General features: G+C 39.6%; 2 protein-coding genes across 4 annotated transcripts in view; one reads left to right on the top strand and one right to left on the bottom strand.

Annotated features, from left to right (window-relative positions):
* LOC112149032 (von Willebrand factor A domain-containing protein 5A) overlaps positions 1-18,075 on the top strand; it is a 307,412-nt gene that overhangs the window by 94,067 nt on the left and 195,270 nt on the right. The gene's annotated exons all lie outside the window — the stretch shown is intronic.
* LOC112149036 overlaps positions 12,161-18,075 on the bottom strand; it is a 28,297-nt gene continuing 22,382 nt past the window's right edge. The window contains exon 7 of the mRNA XM_036214770.1: positions 12,161-12,207. Within this exon, the coding sequence (XP_036070663.1) occupies positions 12,161-12,207 (47 nt within the window). The remainder of the gene's footprint in view (positions 12,208-18,075) is intronic.

Genomic DNA, 18,075 nt, shown 5'->3' with positions numbered 1-18,075 from the left:
TCTGTGTAACTAATATCACATTGTTTATTAAATGACTTGAAATGATTTGAAACATTAAAAGTAGGACTTGTGACTCGACTTGAGACTTGTTGGTCTTGACTTGTGACTCGACTTGGGACTTGAGTGCTTTTTGACTTGGGACTTGACTCTGACTTGAGGACAAAGATTTGGGACTTGCAAAATGATGACTTGGTCCTACCTCTGGTACTCATTCTGTGTAAATGTCCCTTTCTCCTTTTGTGTATTTGGTTTTTAACACACTGTGTTTTTAATGTATTATATTTGATTTTATGATTTGAGCTTCCTTTGAATGAAAGGCGCTATACAAATAAATGGGTTTGAGTTAAGAGTCTATGGGAGTACAGAGTGACTCTCTGGTTGGGCTGGTGTGGCCTCCAATCTCTCCGTGGTGCCTACCAGAACTGGATGTTAATATGGATCTACTAGGAATAGATAAAGGGATTGCATCTCACTGGTTGAGATTGTATCTTCATAAACAAAGGGAGGCAGTAAAAATATTTACTGATGGGTCAAAGGAAAGTGGGTCACAAAAGACTGGGTTTGGGGTCTTTGTTGATGGATTGCAGGTCAGTTTGTGTATCAGAGTGACAAACTGTCTGTGATCTCTGTTGAACTTTTAACAACATTGTTGGCTTTGAACTGGGTGAAAGATCATATCCATCTGTAACCGTCTTTGTCTCTGCTCTGGGTTGTGTTGTTACTTTTTGCATGTGCTGCACCAAGAAGCCACGTGATGCCGGAAGGAATTTTATTGGAATAGCCTACCTTTAATTCTGGTTATAAAGAAAATATGGCGTCACCATGTGCCGTGCACCGACAGTGCCCAAAACTCTTCCAAATTAAGAAAGCAGCAAAAGGGAAGAGGGAGGGCGGAGCATCAACTTAAATTTGGGATCTGAAGGACCCTATTAGCATGTGACCCAATTGCCAGGTGTAAAATAAAAATAAAAAAATAAAATTTTGTGTAATTATACCATACATTGTGAACCTGTTACACATCCACATACAATCATATGCTCTGACTCATCAGCTGCCTTGCTGGCCATTCAACACAGGGACTCAGAGACACGTCCTGACTTGATTTACTCAATTTTGCAGTGTCTATACAAGGTGGAGAGTTTGGCTTTCAGCATTTTGTTTATCTGGGTCCCAGCACATGTTGGGATCGAAGGTAATGAAACTGCAGATGCTCTGACAAAGGAGTCCCTTTCTAAAGATAGTATTGACGTAGCAATACCTTTGAGCAAAAAACGAGTGCTTTAGTATATACAAAAAACATTTTGATAGTCAGTGGCAGAAAAAAATGGGACAAGGAGCAGAGGGGACAGCTGCTATATTCATGTCAGAAGTCGGTAAAAATCAGTCGACCGGCACCATACTCTTGCCGTAAAGATGAGGTAGTGATCAGCAGATTGAGGCTGGGACACTGTGGTCTGGCTGAATGCTTATTTGCAATCAACAAGCATGAAAGTGGACTTTGTGATTATGAGGAGCGAGAGTCCATTACTCATGTCATTTTTAATTTTAATAAGAATGGGGCAGAAAGGAGACATTTTTTATGAAAGACTAAGTGATTTAAACATTTCCACTTTTTCATTTCAATCTGTTTTGCCATTATGCGTTTCTGATTTGTTGATTAGGTAAGCACTCCTTCATTTTTATATGTTAAACTGGTTTGTATTTTAAGATGTAGGTAACGTCTACTGAAAACCTGTGGGGGGCAGCATTACACACATTAGTGTACAGCCTGCTGGAAAATATTAGAAGAAGAAGACAATTAGTTAGGTCAGTTTAAGTTTATTGGTCTGCATGTTTAATTAGTTGATTTGTCCTCTAATTTAAAGCTTCAGTTACTTTTGTTACTTTGACCTCTTTTAAGGGCCCATTTTTGTCCACAGAAAATAAATGTAAATGTTTTTTTGATACATTTTTGGCTGTCCTTGCCTTTACTGCTCGGTCTACCACATAATGGTGTCAGAAGTGGGATCAGCAGTTTGAGGACAGCTTTTCTTCATTTTAACAGACTGTTAGCTTGACATTGCACAGCATGGCTCTGATACGGAACAAAGCCCATCTGAGTGAGTTGAGCTGGATTCTTTGGGCAAAAGGGTTTAATGTGCCCTTCCTGCCCACACAAATGGCAGATTGGTGACTTGTTGGAATGTTTAGCTGGTTTATTGCTTTGCTTTTCCCGCACAGGCATTCTACTCACTCCTGGACCCGTTCTGTTGTGGTGTTGTGAGGTTGCTGGCCTGCATGCATCTTTGACATGTTTCCATTGCAGGTTGGTCCATGGCACATTTTTCTTCCGAGCTGCCAACCTCTGCGAGTGCTGCGACTTCAGCTGCTGATTTAGGCTCATGCTCTTTAATCCAGACCTGAAGCTCAGGAGACATCATTCTTAAGTATTGTTCCATGATGATGATTTCACTCATTTATTTTACTGTTTTACCACTTCCCCTCTTTTCCACAGCATCAGGCCCTTTAGAGAACTCAAAAGAATAGAATTACTCAAAACAATCAGAACAAAATTAACTGAACGTGTGCACAGATCATTAAGCTAATTTTGTTATGTGATGTGTAAAGTAAAATACATTTATGTCAAATTTTCTGCAAAAAAAATGAATATAGCAAATTAACGTAACTTAAATGTGGGGCAGTGGGTTCTGCCCTCACAGACCTGGACAATACATAAGTGGTCTACTGTCCTGTTCCCTGATGAGTGTCAGGTCACCTTGCACAGAAATGAGGCTCGTCACTGGAAAAGGCGAGGTGAGTCATGTCCCAAGATCAACATGCTCTCCAGGGTTCACTTTGGTGGAGGAGATATAACAGTCTGGACAGACATTACCAGTCAGCACAAAACCGATTTGGCTCTTGTAGATGGCCCAGTAACTGCATGTTCTTACCTCACAAACATCAAAAAACCATCACCATCCTCTAGTTCCACCCCCAACTTTCTTTTCATGGATGATAATGCAGGCTGCACGGTGGCGCAGTGGTTAGCGCTCTCGCCTCACAGCGAGAAGGCCCCGGCTCGAATCCCGGCTGGGACCTTTCTGTGTGGAGTTTGCATGTTCTCCCCGTGCATGCGTGGGTTTTCACCGGGGACTCCGGCTTCCTCCCACCGTCCAAAAACATGCTTCATAGGTTCATTGGTGACCTTAAATTGCCCCTAGGTGTGAATGTGAGAGTGAATGTGTGTGTGATTGAGGCCCTGTGACAGACTGGTGACCTGTCCAGGGTGTACCCCGCCTTCACCCTTCAGTAGCCGGGATAGGCTCCGGCACCCCCGCAACCCCGAAAGGGAAGAAGAAGATGGATGGATGGATGGATTATAATGCTCCACCAAATGGTGCCAGAATTGTCACAGATGGACTTCAAGAAGTGGGAGTGCCCAGTGCTTTAAGTGGACAACAAGAAGTGGCGGTGCTCACTTTATCGGAAGTCGAAACATAAAATAGAATCTTGAATGTAAATATTAATCGATAAAAGTAAGTCCCTTTTTCAACGTGTCTTAATATGAAATAAGAAAGAGGGAGCTCAAGTCTAGTCTAAAAATAAATGTAATCAAACACTAACATGTGTTCGTAAAATTATTTTAATTATTTTTTTCATAAAAAAAATTAATTATTTTAAAGTTGAAGATATAAGTTTGGTTGGTGATTTTATGGGGGCTGGGCCCCACCTTGAGCATTTGATTGACATCTTCTCCCGAGCTGCTTTCAGTGGAAGGAGGGACGTGAACAGCCAATAAGTTTACTCATGATTGTCGACTGTAGCTGCCCTAAAAACGCGACTCAGACAAACTCGGTCTGTCACTGTCAGTAGATTTGGCCTCATTTGGCGCCGGAGCTATGGTATTTATACGGGGATGTTACTCCCTCTGTCCAGTGATAACATGGTGTAGAGATGCCCACTGACGTTGATGTACAAATTGGGCTTGCTATCTGCCAAACGCTATGAATTGTGGGATACCTTTACTTTGGTTTTTCTAGGTAAATTTGATTTTACATTTGGGTTTTTGTCTACGTGAGTTGTTGTCTGGTTGTTTTACTCTGTTTTTCTCTTTATTATTTTATCCGGATGTGGTACTTGTTTTTGCACCATAAGTGAGACAGAGGGGAAGGATAATGAGGAGCTTGTGTTGTCCTGTTAAAACAGCGTATTTGTAGGTGAAAAAAGAAAAGCTTGATACTCTACCAGATCTCATAGGGAGGATTTCTACCAAGTGCTTCATGACTCAATTGTTCACGGAAGTCAAAGCAGAGCACCGGACGGTCCCAATTAGGTAAGAAGAAGCGGTGCTCTAACGTATGTTCGAGAGAAGTCCCGGTGCTCAGCACCGGAGCGCACCGGCCCACTTAAAGCACTGGGAGTGCCTCATTTGGTTTGGCCAATCTGAACCCCATAGAGCACATCTGGAACTAGTTGAAGCAGAGACAACAACGGATGCTTATACTCCACCCCCAGGTGAAGAATAAGGCAGAACTACATGTAGCACTCGAAGAAGAGTGGAACACATTTCTTTAGATCAACATCATGAATCTATTGAGGAACATGAGACGTCAATGTCAAACTTATTACGGCAAATGGCAGAAGTACCTGCGACTTTTTTACTTTTTTTTTTTTACTTCGGACTGTCTTGATTATCGTCTTAATTTTGGGGGTAATAAATACCAAGCAAATAAAAATTGAGTTTCTTCTTATCCCTTATAGTGTTATCAAAGGAAACTTTTACAACTTTCATTAAAATTCAGACCAAATGGGAAAAACACTCATGCAAATTACATAATCTTCGACTTACTGTGAGTAGTGTACTTTTCAAATCTTGTGAAAGTCACATTCTTCAAAGGATGAAGTGCATCCTCAAACAACATCAAACACCTCTGGGTAATTTGTTCAGGACACCTGGTCCTCGAGAGCTACCACCCTGTTTTACAGAACTCCAAGCCCTGCAAGCTGCTGATTAGGTCATTCAGATGTTTTCACATTCTGGTTGAATGAACACACCTGGTCCAGGTAATCATCAGCAAGCAGTGCAAGGAGAGTTTTAAAACAGGGCGGTGGCTCTTGAGGACTAAAAATAGGCACCCCTGGTCTACATTGTGTGACGCATTGCTGTTGTTCAAAGGGTGATAAATTTGGTTATTTTACTTTATATAAGCTGATTTAAAACTATAAACTGTTTGCAATGTCAAGTTCATAGTTTGAAATTAATTATTCACTTTTTAAAAATAAATTAGTTCATTTTCTGTTATTTTGTAAAATATCTAGATAAACTAAGGTGAAAACATGCTTGCTTCCTGTTTGTCAGAAAAATCATATAAAATGGGCTGTTTTGAGCACAGGAAGAATAAGACCCAGTGAATCAGCCTCTTCTGGACAGCATCACTACAAATCCACTGGTTCTTTTTGAAGTGATTCAATTATTTCATAGAGATCTGGAGAACTTTGTGTTCAATACGGTCAGTATCAAAACCATTTGATGAAATTATTTGATGACTCAAAATTGTTCCTTTGTGTCTGTTTTTATGTACCAGAGCAATAGAATGGTGACTTCTTTAAGTTGTGCCCTGCATTTGTCTTACAGTAGCTGGGATAGACTGGCATTCCTCAAAGCCTGCTTAGGGCAAAGTGGGTTTTGAAGAAACTGAATTTTAGAGACAATTGTTGACACTTGCAGATGTTTAGGCTAACAATCCTCTGTCCCATACACATTCTTATACCTAAACATTTTCTGATTGCACACGTGTCACACATTAAAAATTGCTCTTCTTTTGAACTGAAACTAATTCAAAATCTAATCAAACACTGGAGTAGAAACACAAAAGTAAAAACAACGACCATATGAGATTTAATAGGTTTATTTTTCACATTACATGATATATAGATCAGTAATTATAAGTCAAAGCAATGTTGTTTATTGAAAAGATACAAGATAACAAGTAACACTTGAGAGTAATATTACCACAGACCAGTATGATAAAACTTTATCTTCATTTTTTTTAAATGCCTGAAGTTTCAAAGCACATTTATACAAACAAAGCATTTTGTTACACCCGCATTTGCTCAACAATGACTGTTAAAAAATAAAAGAATGATTGATTGAATGAGTGTTCGTACTAGGGAGTTTTTTTTTATTTCTTGGAAAAATTAAAACAGTTTTTCCCGTTTAGTTTCTTTTGCATAAAATGAAAAAAGAATAACAGATGTGTAAAAAAAAAAAGAGGAAAAAAGCGAAATTACATCAAAGAGCAAATATAATGTTTCATTAACAGATTTTAAGGGAACTGGATTAAATACTTTTTTATTAAAATCTCTCTAAATCAAACACATTAAAAAATATATGCAAAAGTAGATGTAATTTTATTATATGAATACTTCCATATACTATTAAATATGCATATAATATGTATATTAATCAATGAAAGTATTCATGAAAACATAAATTGAAAAGCAGAATTTCTGTCGTAAGTAACTCTTACAGCACTGTTTTGTATAATTCCCAGAATTTTATAAACTTCACATCACTTTGGACAGAGAAAACAGAAAAAAATGTCAAAACATCTAAAAAATGTCTTTCTATTGAAAAGCTTACGCAAATATTTCACCACATGTTTTATCGAAGACAAAATAACAGGAAACAGGTTAAAATGTAAAAAAGTTATAAAAGTATATGAAAAAATAAATGCAGTAAAAAAGTACTAGCACAAATGTTTTTTTTTTTTTTTTGTTATTTTATCTAAAAGAGAAAAGGTCATGTTATCTCTGCCTTTACAGGACTGTGACCTTGTTTCCTAAAATGTTTTGTTTTTCATTTCACTATTTTATAGTTTCCAAGCTAACATTAGATCAATAATGGTATTACACTTAAACTATATTTTCGTTTCATTGCTTTAGATGCTCCATTAAAATCTCTAACTGCTTGGTTTGATTGAACATTACTTTATGGAAAAATCCTCAAATTAACCTCTCTAAACCTCCAGCATGTTTGCACTTTTCTCACAAACTGTACATTTCATCCAGACTTTTGAGAGCTTCTTCTTTACTGTAATTTCTCCATCCAGGTGGAATCTCTCCACGGTCCTGAAACTTCAGTTCATAATAATCTTCTATTTCCTTCTGAAAGCGACAAACAAACCATTGCCAGTAAGGCAGCTTAGATCCATCTGCAGTAATGCTCCATGATGCATATTTTTCTCCTGCAGTTTGATACAGTTTAAAAGGAATACTTTTATTTGATTCAGGACTGGGATAGAAGCTTTTATTACTTGTGACTGATGTGGTGCAGAAATCAGTGACTAACTCCACTGTGCCTTTTATGTGCCATCCTTTAACTCCAGAGGGTCGATGAAAAGGAACACTGTGTTTGTCTGGACTGTGGTCTTTGATGGTGTTGATACAAACAGCTCCACAGAATGGACATCGTTCCCAGCAGCAGTTACACAGCTGATCAATGAGGATTTTATCAGGTTTCTGTCTGTGATTCATCACCTCAGCCAGAGAGAGATCCTTCATCTCCTTAGAGATGATTTGAAGACCTTTTTTGATTTCATCTCTTAAAAAGTCTAAATTGTTTATGTCTCTGAAGTTCTGACAGGAAATGGTACCAATTGTCAACTTACAGCTCAGTGAACTGGAGAACTCCTTCACCCACATGTTAATGTCTCCTTTTTCAGTTTTAATCTTATCTGTTGTTTCAAATAAAGTTTGACTGATGAGCTTCTGGATGTCGTCTGCATTTTTCTGGAGGATTTTATGAGCTTTGTCTTTGTTTTCAAATAATTTGAATGCATTTACTTTTATAAATTCCTCTACTTGCTTCCTTGGATCTCTGATGTAGGTGATGAACTTGTTGAAGTCTTCTTTCTCTGCCAGATCCTTCAACACATGTTTCTCCAGGTTCAGCCTGTTGCCATTGAATGCTGGGACATTACACCTGAGTTCTCCAGCAAGGTCAACAGCAGTCTGGTTACAGACAGCCTCAACAGCAGAGACCTTCAGTTTCTGATTGATCATTTCTCCAAACACCACAGCAGACGAGCTTCCTTTACAGAAACTTCTGAAAATGTTAAAATATTCAATTTTCTTGCTGTTCAAGAAGGTCAGAACATCATTGTTATCTTTGTATGTCTTGTGATACTCTGATATCCGAACAGATATTTTGTGGAAGACAAACAGCAGGAGCTCAACTGTGAATTCCTTCTTAAAGGCAAATTTCATCTTTGATTCAAATTCTGTCACATTGTCTTGAACATTTTTACCCACTTCATGCAGGTAAGTTGGTCTGTATCCTCTTGTTGCTACAGGTTTGCTCTGAATGATCTCCAGTGATTTTTGTTCAACATCTTCAATGAGAGATCTGATCTGTTTTTGATTCTCATAGCGAACGTAAGGAACAGTTTTCTCTTTAGAGGATGGTGTTGTTAATTTCTCCCCCATGCTTTTATAAAAAGGAAGATGATTAAACACAGGTTTAAGAAATGATTGTATTTTATCCAAGGTGCTTCTGTTCTCATTCTTATTTTCATCAAATTTATGAGTTGCTTTGTCATCTTCCTTGTTTTTCGTGTGGAATAAAAAATGAGAGTAATCGCCAACTTCTACCAAGGTGTCGTATTTCTTTGTTTTTTTTGTTTCATTAATGAGATTCCATTCAAAACCAAGATCTTTAAGGACAGTTAACTGATCTTCTTCCAGGTTGATGTCCTCAATGGGCTTAGTGTCTGAAGTTAATTCTTTAACCCAGTGACTCCAAACAGAGTCAAACTGCATCTTGAGTTCCTCCTCATCTTTCATGGCATCTCTTAGAGTGTGAGCGAGTTCTTTGCTTTTTTGCAGCAGTTTGTTCTCAAAATCTGTTTTCTTCTCATCAAGCTTCTTACGGGTTTTCTTCTGCTGAATGACTTCATCCAGTTTTCTTTTAACTCCTGTCAGAAGTTCCTCATGAAAATCTTTGATTTTGTTTTCAAATCGTCCACGCCACTGAACCAACATTTCTTTTTCTGCATCTTTCTCAAAGTAATCTGTGATTTCTGTCTTTATTTGTTCATATGTTTTGTTCATTTCTTTAGAAAGATCACTGATTAGAATCTTGTCAAGTTTTCCTTTTTCTATTTGTGGATAAAGTCTGTTCTCAATGGTCAGCATCTCACTCCTCAGAGCCCAAGTCCAGTTTCCGTACTGGACCTCCAGTTTTCTGTACACTGAGATTTCTTGAGTGTTTTTGAAGCTGAAAACAAAGTTTTCATTCATCAGAGCGTTCCACAGATCCTGAATTTTGCTGCTGAAATGTGAGAGTTTGATTCCATCAGACTCTGAAGCTTTAGACAGGATGAAGCTCTTCAGTTCTTGGACACTCTCACTGTAACCTGGATTTGGAGGAGCCATTGGTGGACTTCCCTCCCACAGCTGAGCAAAGTATTTCACATCTTTTTGAACATCAAATGCAATAACATCACGGAAACATTCAGCATCAGATCCTTCCTCTTTGGCAGCTACTTGAGCCATCTTGTCCAGTTTTTCTTGCAGTCGTCTCTTTCCGTCCATGTTTTTCTCTACAGCTGTGATATCTGTAACATTCTGGTGAACAAACACACAACTTGGAGAAAGCTGAACTTTCTTCATCCTCATGAAAGCCTGAACAACAATCTGCAGGATGTCTTGCATCTCAGCTGGATTCTCACCAAAGATGTTGATCAGTGTCATGTTTCCTAAACCAACAACAAATGTTGCCAGTTCATTGTCGTGGTGAAGAGTGTTGTGACCTTCCAGCTCAAGAGCTCTCAGTCCTTCAGTGTCCACCACTAGAACATAGTCAAACTTGAAGTCTGTCTTGATTTCCTCTGATAATTTGACCAGCTGCATGTATGCACCCTTGGTGCACCTGCCTGCACTCACAGCAAACTGCAGTCCAAACATGGCGTTCAGCATTGTTGACTTTCCACTGCTTTGAACGCCCAAAACTGACAACACAAAAACTCTCTGGTCACCCAGTTTCTTGATGACTTCCTGTAAAAGACCAGAGATCCAAGTTAAAGGGACGTGACCTGCATCACCATCCATCAACTCCATGGGATGTCCAGATATCATCAGATCTGCAGCCAGCTCAGGGTATTTAACCCATTCAGTGTGTCTGCAGTGTGTTTGTCTCTTTAGAGATTGATGGGCTTCATAGATCTGTGACATTTCTCTGAAGATGTGCTCCAATCCAAAGGTTGCTGCCTGCAGTTTCTGTGATATTTGTTCAAGCTCAGTTTGTTTGACTTTTAACTGATCAGATTTGTCATGTTTCTTCTTTAAAGTCAAAACCTCCGACCACTTTTCATCATAGTTTTGGAGAATTGTAGAGAGATTATTTGAGGAGAGTTCATCTATCAGGATCTGAGTCCATTTCAGGAAGTATTCTTTGTCTTTCTGTTCCAAACTCATGAGACTGTCAGTGAATGATTTCATCAGTTCACTACAGGAAGCAGCACATTGTTTCTGTCGGATTTGCATCAGTTTCTGATCTTTCTGACTTTTTTCTTTCTCAATGTTTCCTCTGAGGTGAAATCTTTCTTTGTTTGTTCTGCACCACTCATGCCAAAGTTGACCTTGACAAGGAAGAAAAGTATCTTTGATACTGGAAACATCCATGTCCTGAATCAGCTTCACTATGTTCATGGCAGCAGATTTTCCATTTTGACAGACTGTGTCGTCTTCATCCACTCTGACTCCAGAGATGTTGGACATCAACTCAAGATTGAAGGATTTGTTTGATCCAGACAAAATCTTTCTAATGATTTCTCTGAGTTCTTCAGAAACATCTGACTGACTTCTGTCTTTCAGACCCACTTTGTATTTTTGTGGTTTTATCTGAACAGCACCACAGTCATTATCAGCAGTGAGAACAATCAGAGGATTTGGAGATCTGATAAGAGTGGAAATGACTTTAGAACTTTCCTGACCTTTTTCCAGAGCTGGTACAAGAACAACTAAGACTGAAGATATTTCAGTCAGTATTTCACGTTGTTTTTCCATCAACAGAGAATCACCATGAAGATTACAGAAGCCAATGCAGTCAGAGAATGAATCATTGTCTTTTCCAGCAGGACAGTACCAGGTAATCTCTACAACTCCATCCATCAAATGACGAGATTTGGTGCTTCCTCGACAGTTTCTGTGGAAGAAGGTGTTGTGACGGTCGTTGATCAAAGTGTTCATGAGCTGAGATTTAGACTGAGACAGTGAACCCAGACGGAAGAAAGACACCAGTGGAGTTTCAGCTTTGTAGATTGGCAGACTATTGATGGAGACAGTCTTTGAATTATCTCTGAATTCAGTTTTCTTCCATGTTTTTCTTATTTGTCTGAACGTCCACAGAGGACACTCAATATCTGCTGCAGCAGGATCAGGAACAAGCAGAGGTAAGGCGTACTGACACTGTGACAACTTTGTGATCATGTTCTGCTTCAGGAAGCTGTCTGAGCAGTGAAATACAACCATCTGGATGTCCATGGGGTGAACATAATCCTGTTTAGACTGATTAGAATCAATGTTTGTGTTAATAAAAGCATCTAAGTCATCATCATCATCTGTGCTATTCCCATCAGAAACGGAGTCAGACTCAGAACTATCTAGTTGTACATGGATGGATCTGGCTCTGTAATCTAATGCCATCAACCTCTGAAGAAAAGCTTGAGATACATCTTTTTCAGTTGTGGAACTCATTTGTTTCAAAGACGGACCTATTTTAAGAAAATTTGTTGATGAAAACTTCTGTTGTCTTCTGACGTGAAGTCTGCTGAACACAGATTCAACTCCTTCTTGATGTTTCTTCTGGTGGTTTTCTTCAAGGATATTCTTTGGCTGCTGATTTGATACAGAAAATGATTAAAAATTAAAATAATGAGCAAGTGAATTGGATTAAGACATATTTTATCTAGGACACAACATCTTTAAAAGTATTATTCCAAATGTTATCTATTTGTAATGGTTCAAGCTATTCTTTGTTTAAAGTTTTGAATAATAGAAGCATAAAATGTTTGGCATGGAAAAAGTAGGATTTAAAATCATGGAAGAGGAACAAGAACAAAAATAAAAAACAAACAGAAAACAATAGAGAAAAAAAATTAACCCCTGAACTTATTGAGTGTTATCTGACCTCTTTTGTGTTTCCACTTCTGTCCACATCAGAAAAACCTGCAGATCCAGAAGAAATTATCTGGTTTAACAGAATTATTCAGAAGTTCTTTATTACTCCCACAATGGGGAAATTCTCTCAGTGGTGGGCAGCAGCCGCTGGAAGGCGCTCTATCTAGCAAAGAGATACTACAACAGCTAATTTGAAAATTTACCACCCCACCACCCCCCCTAAAAAAGGGGAACAAGAATGCTTGTCCTTAGACTGGACAAAATACTGAACTTCAAAGAAAAAAAACAATGGTCTGACACATCATCTAAAACAATATTTTTCAACCTTTTATGAGTCTGAGAAACTATAGTCAGTATTGAGGTACAGTCCCACAATCTCGTGACAATTTTTTGTAATAATTCAGGCCGAGAAGATGGACGTTGAGGCTGTTTTTCCTAAATGTTTTAATAAAAGTTATGATAGTTTTCAATAATAATTTTCAACTGAGTTAGTTTAAAATTTGGTTAAGTAGCTCCTTTTCCCTTTACGATTTTAATAACTGTTAATATGCAATTTTATATTATATTTAAAAAAAAAAAAACAACAATATATTCTTTCCGAGTGATTTTTTTTAATATACTTCTTTAAATGTTTGTTCCAGAGTAGGGCTGTAACAACTATCCGGGTGCTCAGGTATTCGCGATTTGCTCCCAAAATTCGAGTACGAATATTCGCGATGTCCAAGATTCTGATTCACAATCTTTTTAAATGTAGTAAATTGTAGTAAAATATGATCATAATATCATCTGGGGACGATGTATTTTTTTTCTCTGAAATGCAGATTAATGTAGGGTTTTAAGTTTACGAACTAAAACAAAGTCGAAAGAGCCGCTGTACTGCCACCGGAAGTAAACACATCTTCACGTGAAGCTTCCGGTTTTCAAAGTAAAACTAACGAGAGCTTTTTTTCCGTTCAAAAACTGAGACTGAAGTTCTGCTCACAGACATAAATTCTGAACAAATGAATTAGCTTTAAAGTCGGAGCTTTAGCTCCAATGTTTACATTATTTTGGCTTGTAACTCTTCAATATTTGACGCAATTAATGAAACTTCAGCTTATTCTGAAAAAATGCAGCCTCGGGCTCTGCACCAATATGCAATGTTTAGAATGTAAAATATTGAAGAAATTTGAGGATAGAGAACTGGAGAGCATTTTCAGGTTTTGCTGTTAAATGATCCAAAACAGCAATGATTTTTATCCTGTTTACGTTGTTTTACTGCTGAACCAGAAGATTGACCCCAAAAAAAGTTTAAAATGACCAACATTTTTTTTTTTATCTTGTGAGGTTTTTTTCAGTTGTGTTCATTCTGATCTCCTGTTATAGATGAAGGTAAAAATGATGGTTAAATACAAATAATTAACATTTTTATCCATCAAGTAAAGACATAACATTTGGGCGACAGTGGCTCAGGTTGTAAAGCGGGTCGGCCAACGATCAAAGGATAGGCGGTTCGATTCCGGCTCCCGCCAGCCAAATGTCGTTGTGTCCTTGGGCAAGGCACTTAACCCTCCTTGCCTCCAGTGTGGCTCCACTGGTGTGTGAATGCGTATGAATGTTCCGGTGATGGTCAGAGGGGCCGTAGGCGCGTACTGGCAGCCACGCCTCTGTCAGCCTGCCCCAGGGCAGCTGTGGCTACAGTAGTAGCTTACCATCACCAAGTATAAATGAGGTGTGAATGAATGATGGATACACAATGTAAGCGCTTTGAGCGTCTGGAAAAGCGCAGATAAATCTAATCCATTATTATTATAACAATACACATTATAATAAAAAGTAAGAATCGTGGTTCGATTCGTGAATCGTTGAGCTTGATTCGTAAATTAAAACAACGCTGCAAAACAAATTTGCTCCACTGTCAGATGACCCCGAATTGCCCAACGACCATCCATTGGAAAGCATCATGAGGAGGACCTGTAACCCATCAGAAGGTAAACGGCCAGAAAGAAAGCTGAAGGCTCGGCCTGAGACTCTGATTGTGGGCGATTCCACTGTAAAAGATGTTCAGTGGTTCTGCAGTAGGAACACTAAAGTCCTGTGTTTTCCAAACGATATAGGCAGTGACATGCAGGAGAGAATACTGCAAACTGTGGCAAAGTATCCTACAGTACAAAACAATGTACTACACACAGGGTCAAATGATGTGTCCAAGCAAAAATCTGAAGTTTTAAAGCAAGACTTCACTGGACTGATAACAACTGTGAGCTCCATGAATGCAGCTGTCTTTATCAGCGGTCCTATTCCAACAATTCGAGGAGGAGAAGAGAGATTCAGCAGGCTGTTGGCACTAAACAGGTGGCTTTCTGCGACATGTGATGACACCGGAATTAATTTCATCAACAACTTTCACATTTTCTGGGAACGCAAACATCTTTTTAAAGAAAATTGATTCAGTTTAAACAAATCAGGAGTTAAACTGTTCTCCTCCAATATTTTTTACTTCCTGTGTCATGCCAAGACTGAGATAAATTTATCTCAGTGTCAAGGCCAGACGCAGACTGGATCCACACAAGGAATGGAGCTGCCCCCACTGTAGGAAAACATCAAAAACGGGAAACCTGCCTCCGAGCACAGGAAGAGGAAAAACAACGAGGACGATGGACCCTCCCAAACACCACCAAACCAACAAACTCCTGACGGTTCTCCCTCCCCCTCCTCAACCTTTTCACCCCACCTGAAATTCACAGAGCAGATGATGGGAGCGAGTCGGGATTGGGCTTCGATCTACCCCTCTGGCCAATCCATTTTTGTCCCCCATAACTCTGTCACCAGAATGTTCAAAGGGAAGACATAAAGCCCCACTCTCTCCTGTACAACATCATATCCTGTCCCTGCAGTCAGATGTCTGATGTGTTGAGGGTCCAGGCTGTGAAAATACCAACATTCATGATGTTCTTCAGAAAAACCTGGGATCCTGTTGTCTAGAAACACACCCCGTTTCTGTACTTGTCACTGACAGGAGGAATGTAACGCAGACAAAGGATTTTAAAAGAGGTAAACATTTCCTCTGTGCCTTTCCAGAAACAGAAGGTAAATGAAAATATTTTTACTCCTAAACCTCTCGAGTTAGCACTTTTAAATGTCAGGTCTTTAGCAGGAAAAACATTTTTAATTAATGATTTTATCACTGAGAGATGAGAATAGCAGGGGAGCAGTTCTCACAGAGTCAGCTCCTCCCAATTATGGTGTTATCAGTGAGGAAAGAACAAGCAGAAAGGGCGGGGGGGTTGCAGTTTTGTTCAATGAAATGTTTCAGTGTAAAAAGTTATCTTTTGGAAACTTTCCATGTTTTGAATATGTAGCCCTACAGCTGAAGGCCTCACTCAAAACCATAGTTGTAAATATATCCGTCCCCCTGGATACTGTGCAGAATTTAACCTTGAGTTTAGTGAACTGCTGTCTATAATTTGTCTTGATTTTGACTGTATAATCATGGTTGGAGATTTTGACATCCATTATGGAAATCTTGAGAACAAAGGGACTAAGGACCTGATAAACACTATACAATTTCGGGTTGACTCAACATGTAACAGAGCTCACACAAAAATGAGGGGATGTTCTTGATTTATTGATTTCCAAAGGTCTGAACATCACTAAGGGTACTGTATGTGATTTAGGTTTGTCTGATCATTGATGTGTTTTCTGTGAGAGCACAATTCCAGTACACACAAATGTTTTGACGGAGGAGATCACAAAGCGGTATTGTAACTCTGTTACAAATGGTGTCAGAAGTGGGATGCAATTTGTGCTAAGTGAAAATCATAATGACCAGAGGAGCAAAGAAGCCAGGGCAGGACAGTGAGCCAGATGATGGTCTGGGACTTTCAGATGACCGAGGGGCCATGGCAGCCATAAGCCCAGCAGACAGACTGGAAGAGCTGGCTGAGCTGGTGAAAACCCTGGTTCAGTCTCAAGCAACCAGAGATCAGAAGCTGGAAAAGGAATTCTCACGCCAGGAGCAGAGATGGAAAGGCATGCAGCATCAATTCCAGCAGATCCAGCAACAGGTGACTGCAATGCAGGAAGAATTGCGTGGCCCACAGGAAGGCTCAAGCCGCAGAACATCTGATGATGACTATGATGACACAGATGCAGGAGTGTCACGGAAATTATACATTTGCTTATGTCTCATCCTCTTAGTCTTGTTTTCTTGTTGTCAGAACACCCTGACCACAATGTGTAAACATTTTGATTTCATTAGAACATCTTGTCCACATTAGATATGACACTTACATTTCCATCTTAAGCTCCTGATTAACAGCTGATTGGATGACTGTATAAAATATGAGTGTCCTTCATCACAGATCAGGGGCTCTGCAGACCTCTCCGCCATGCTCGCCAGCGTGTACTTTTCTCTGCTCTGTTTAATAAACTTTCATGAAAACGTTTGACATTTCTTCATTTCATCGGATCAACAAATATTCCACCACAGGAGCCAGTGGGGGCCAGGTGGCCAGAGTTTGAGGCCCCAAAGAGAACCTAAACTCCATCTAATAACACCAGAAGATGATATTGAACCCTTTCTAACCACATTTGAAAGACTGGCCCAAGTATGCCGGTGGTCCAGAGAGGAGTGGGCGGTCCGTTTGGTGCCCCTGTTGACTGGAAAAGCCCAGGCTGCTTATGTGCTAATGGACATTTCAGATGCAAAAAACTATGAAAAAGTGAAAGATGCGATCTTGGCCAAATATGAGATCACAGCTGACACCTATCGACGCCATTTCAGATCCCTGATGATTGAGCCAGGAGAGACGCCACGGGAGCAGGTGACCAGACCTTCAACATAGTTGAACAAAGAGGCTGTACGGTGCCAGTGTTAGTTAATGGCAGAGGTGGGGACTAGAGTCACATGACTTGGACTCGAGTCAGACTCGAGTCATGAATTTGACGACTTTAGACTCGACTTGGACTTTCCTACCTCTGAATCGTGACTTGACTTGGACTTCAGCCCTCTGACTCGGAAAGACTTTCTATTTTCCCCCAAATAAGAGAGAAAGCTGCGGGCTGCAGTCTCTCTGTCTGTGTTTGTTTACATCCGTGTGTGTCGGCCCAACATCCAATCAAATTAGGGAAACGTTTGATTGATGTGACAGTCCAACCAATCAAATTGCAGAAAAACATAGCCCCCGCCTCCTCTTTAAAATTGCGAGTTCCTGTTTGCGGGTGTTTTTATTTCTGGCATAAAAGTTTATAGATCGCCCACAACAAACGGTTTGCAGTTCGCAGAGCATGTGGATTAAGGATTACTCACAGAGACTCAACAACGACCAACCTCATCTGACTGTAGGAGCAGCAAAATCAAGTAAGTTCTGAGTGAAAGCTGACGCTAGCTTAGCGGCTAACCGCTAGCTGCAGTTAAATGAATGGGACTGTAAACTCTGTTAGCACTGTGACACCGTGCAGCTCAGTATAATCACAGAGTGACAACAGGTGATTTTTGACATTTCCACCGCTCAGATCTTTACCTGGGATCTGGGCAGAACGCGAGTGATCATAGCGGGAGCACCAGGGCTGCTGTGGACCCGGGCTCGGTTGTTTCCTGATAGAAATCCTGCAAACGTATTATAGAATTCACGAAGATGCTGCATTAGGGTTTTTTCTTTCTCCTATTTTTCGGTTTACCACTTTTGCTGCTTTATGCTTTGTGGTGTGTTTCAGAGAAAAAAAGCATCCTCTTTCTCTGGGGGTCACATTCCCTCTTGTATATTTGCTGCTTTCCTTCCTTTTTTCATTGACAAAATATATGCATTTACTGCTTTAAGAGTTTTCAGTTTGCATGTCTTTATTTTAGTGTTTCACCTGCTATCACGAGATATGTACTTCTGATAAAAAAAGATTTGCCCAACACCAAATACAATTTATTTGATTCTAATGAAC

Source organism: Oryzias melastigma, linkage group LG13 (assembly GCF_002922805.2).
Source record: "Oryzias melastigma strain HK-1 linkage group LG13, ASM292280v2, whole genome shotgun sequence".
Taxonomy (NCBI): domain Eukaryota; kingdom Metazoa; phylum Chordata; class Actinopteri; order Beloniformes; family Adrianichthyidae; genus Oryzias; species Oryzias melastigma.
Note: the sequence above shows the minus strand (reverse complement) of the source record. Positions and strands in the feature narration are given on the sequence as shown.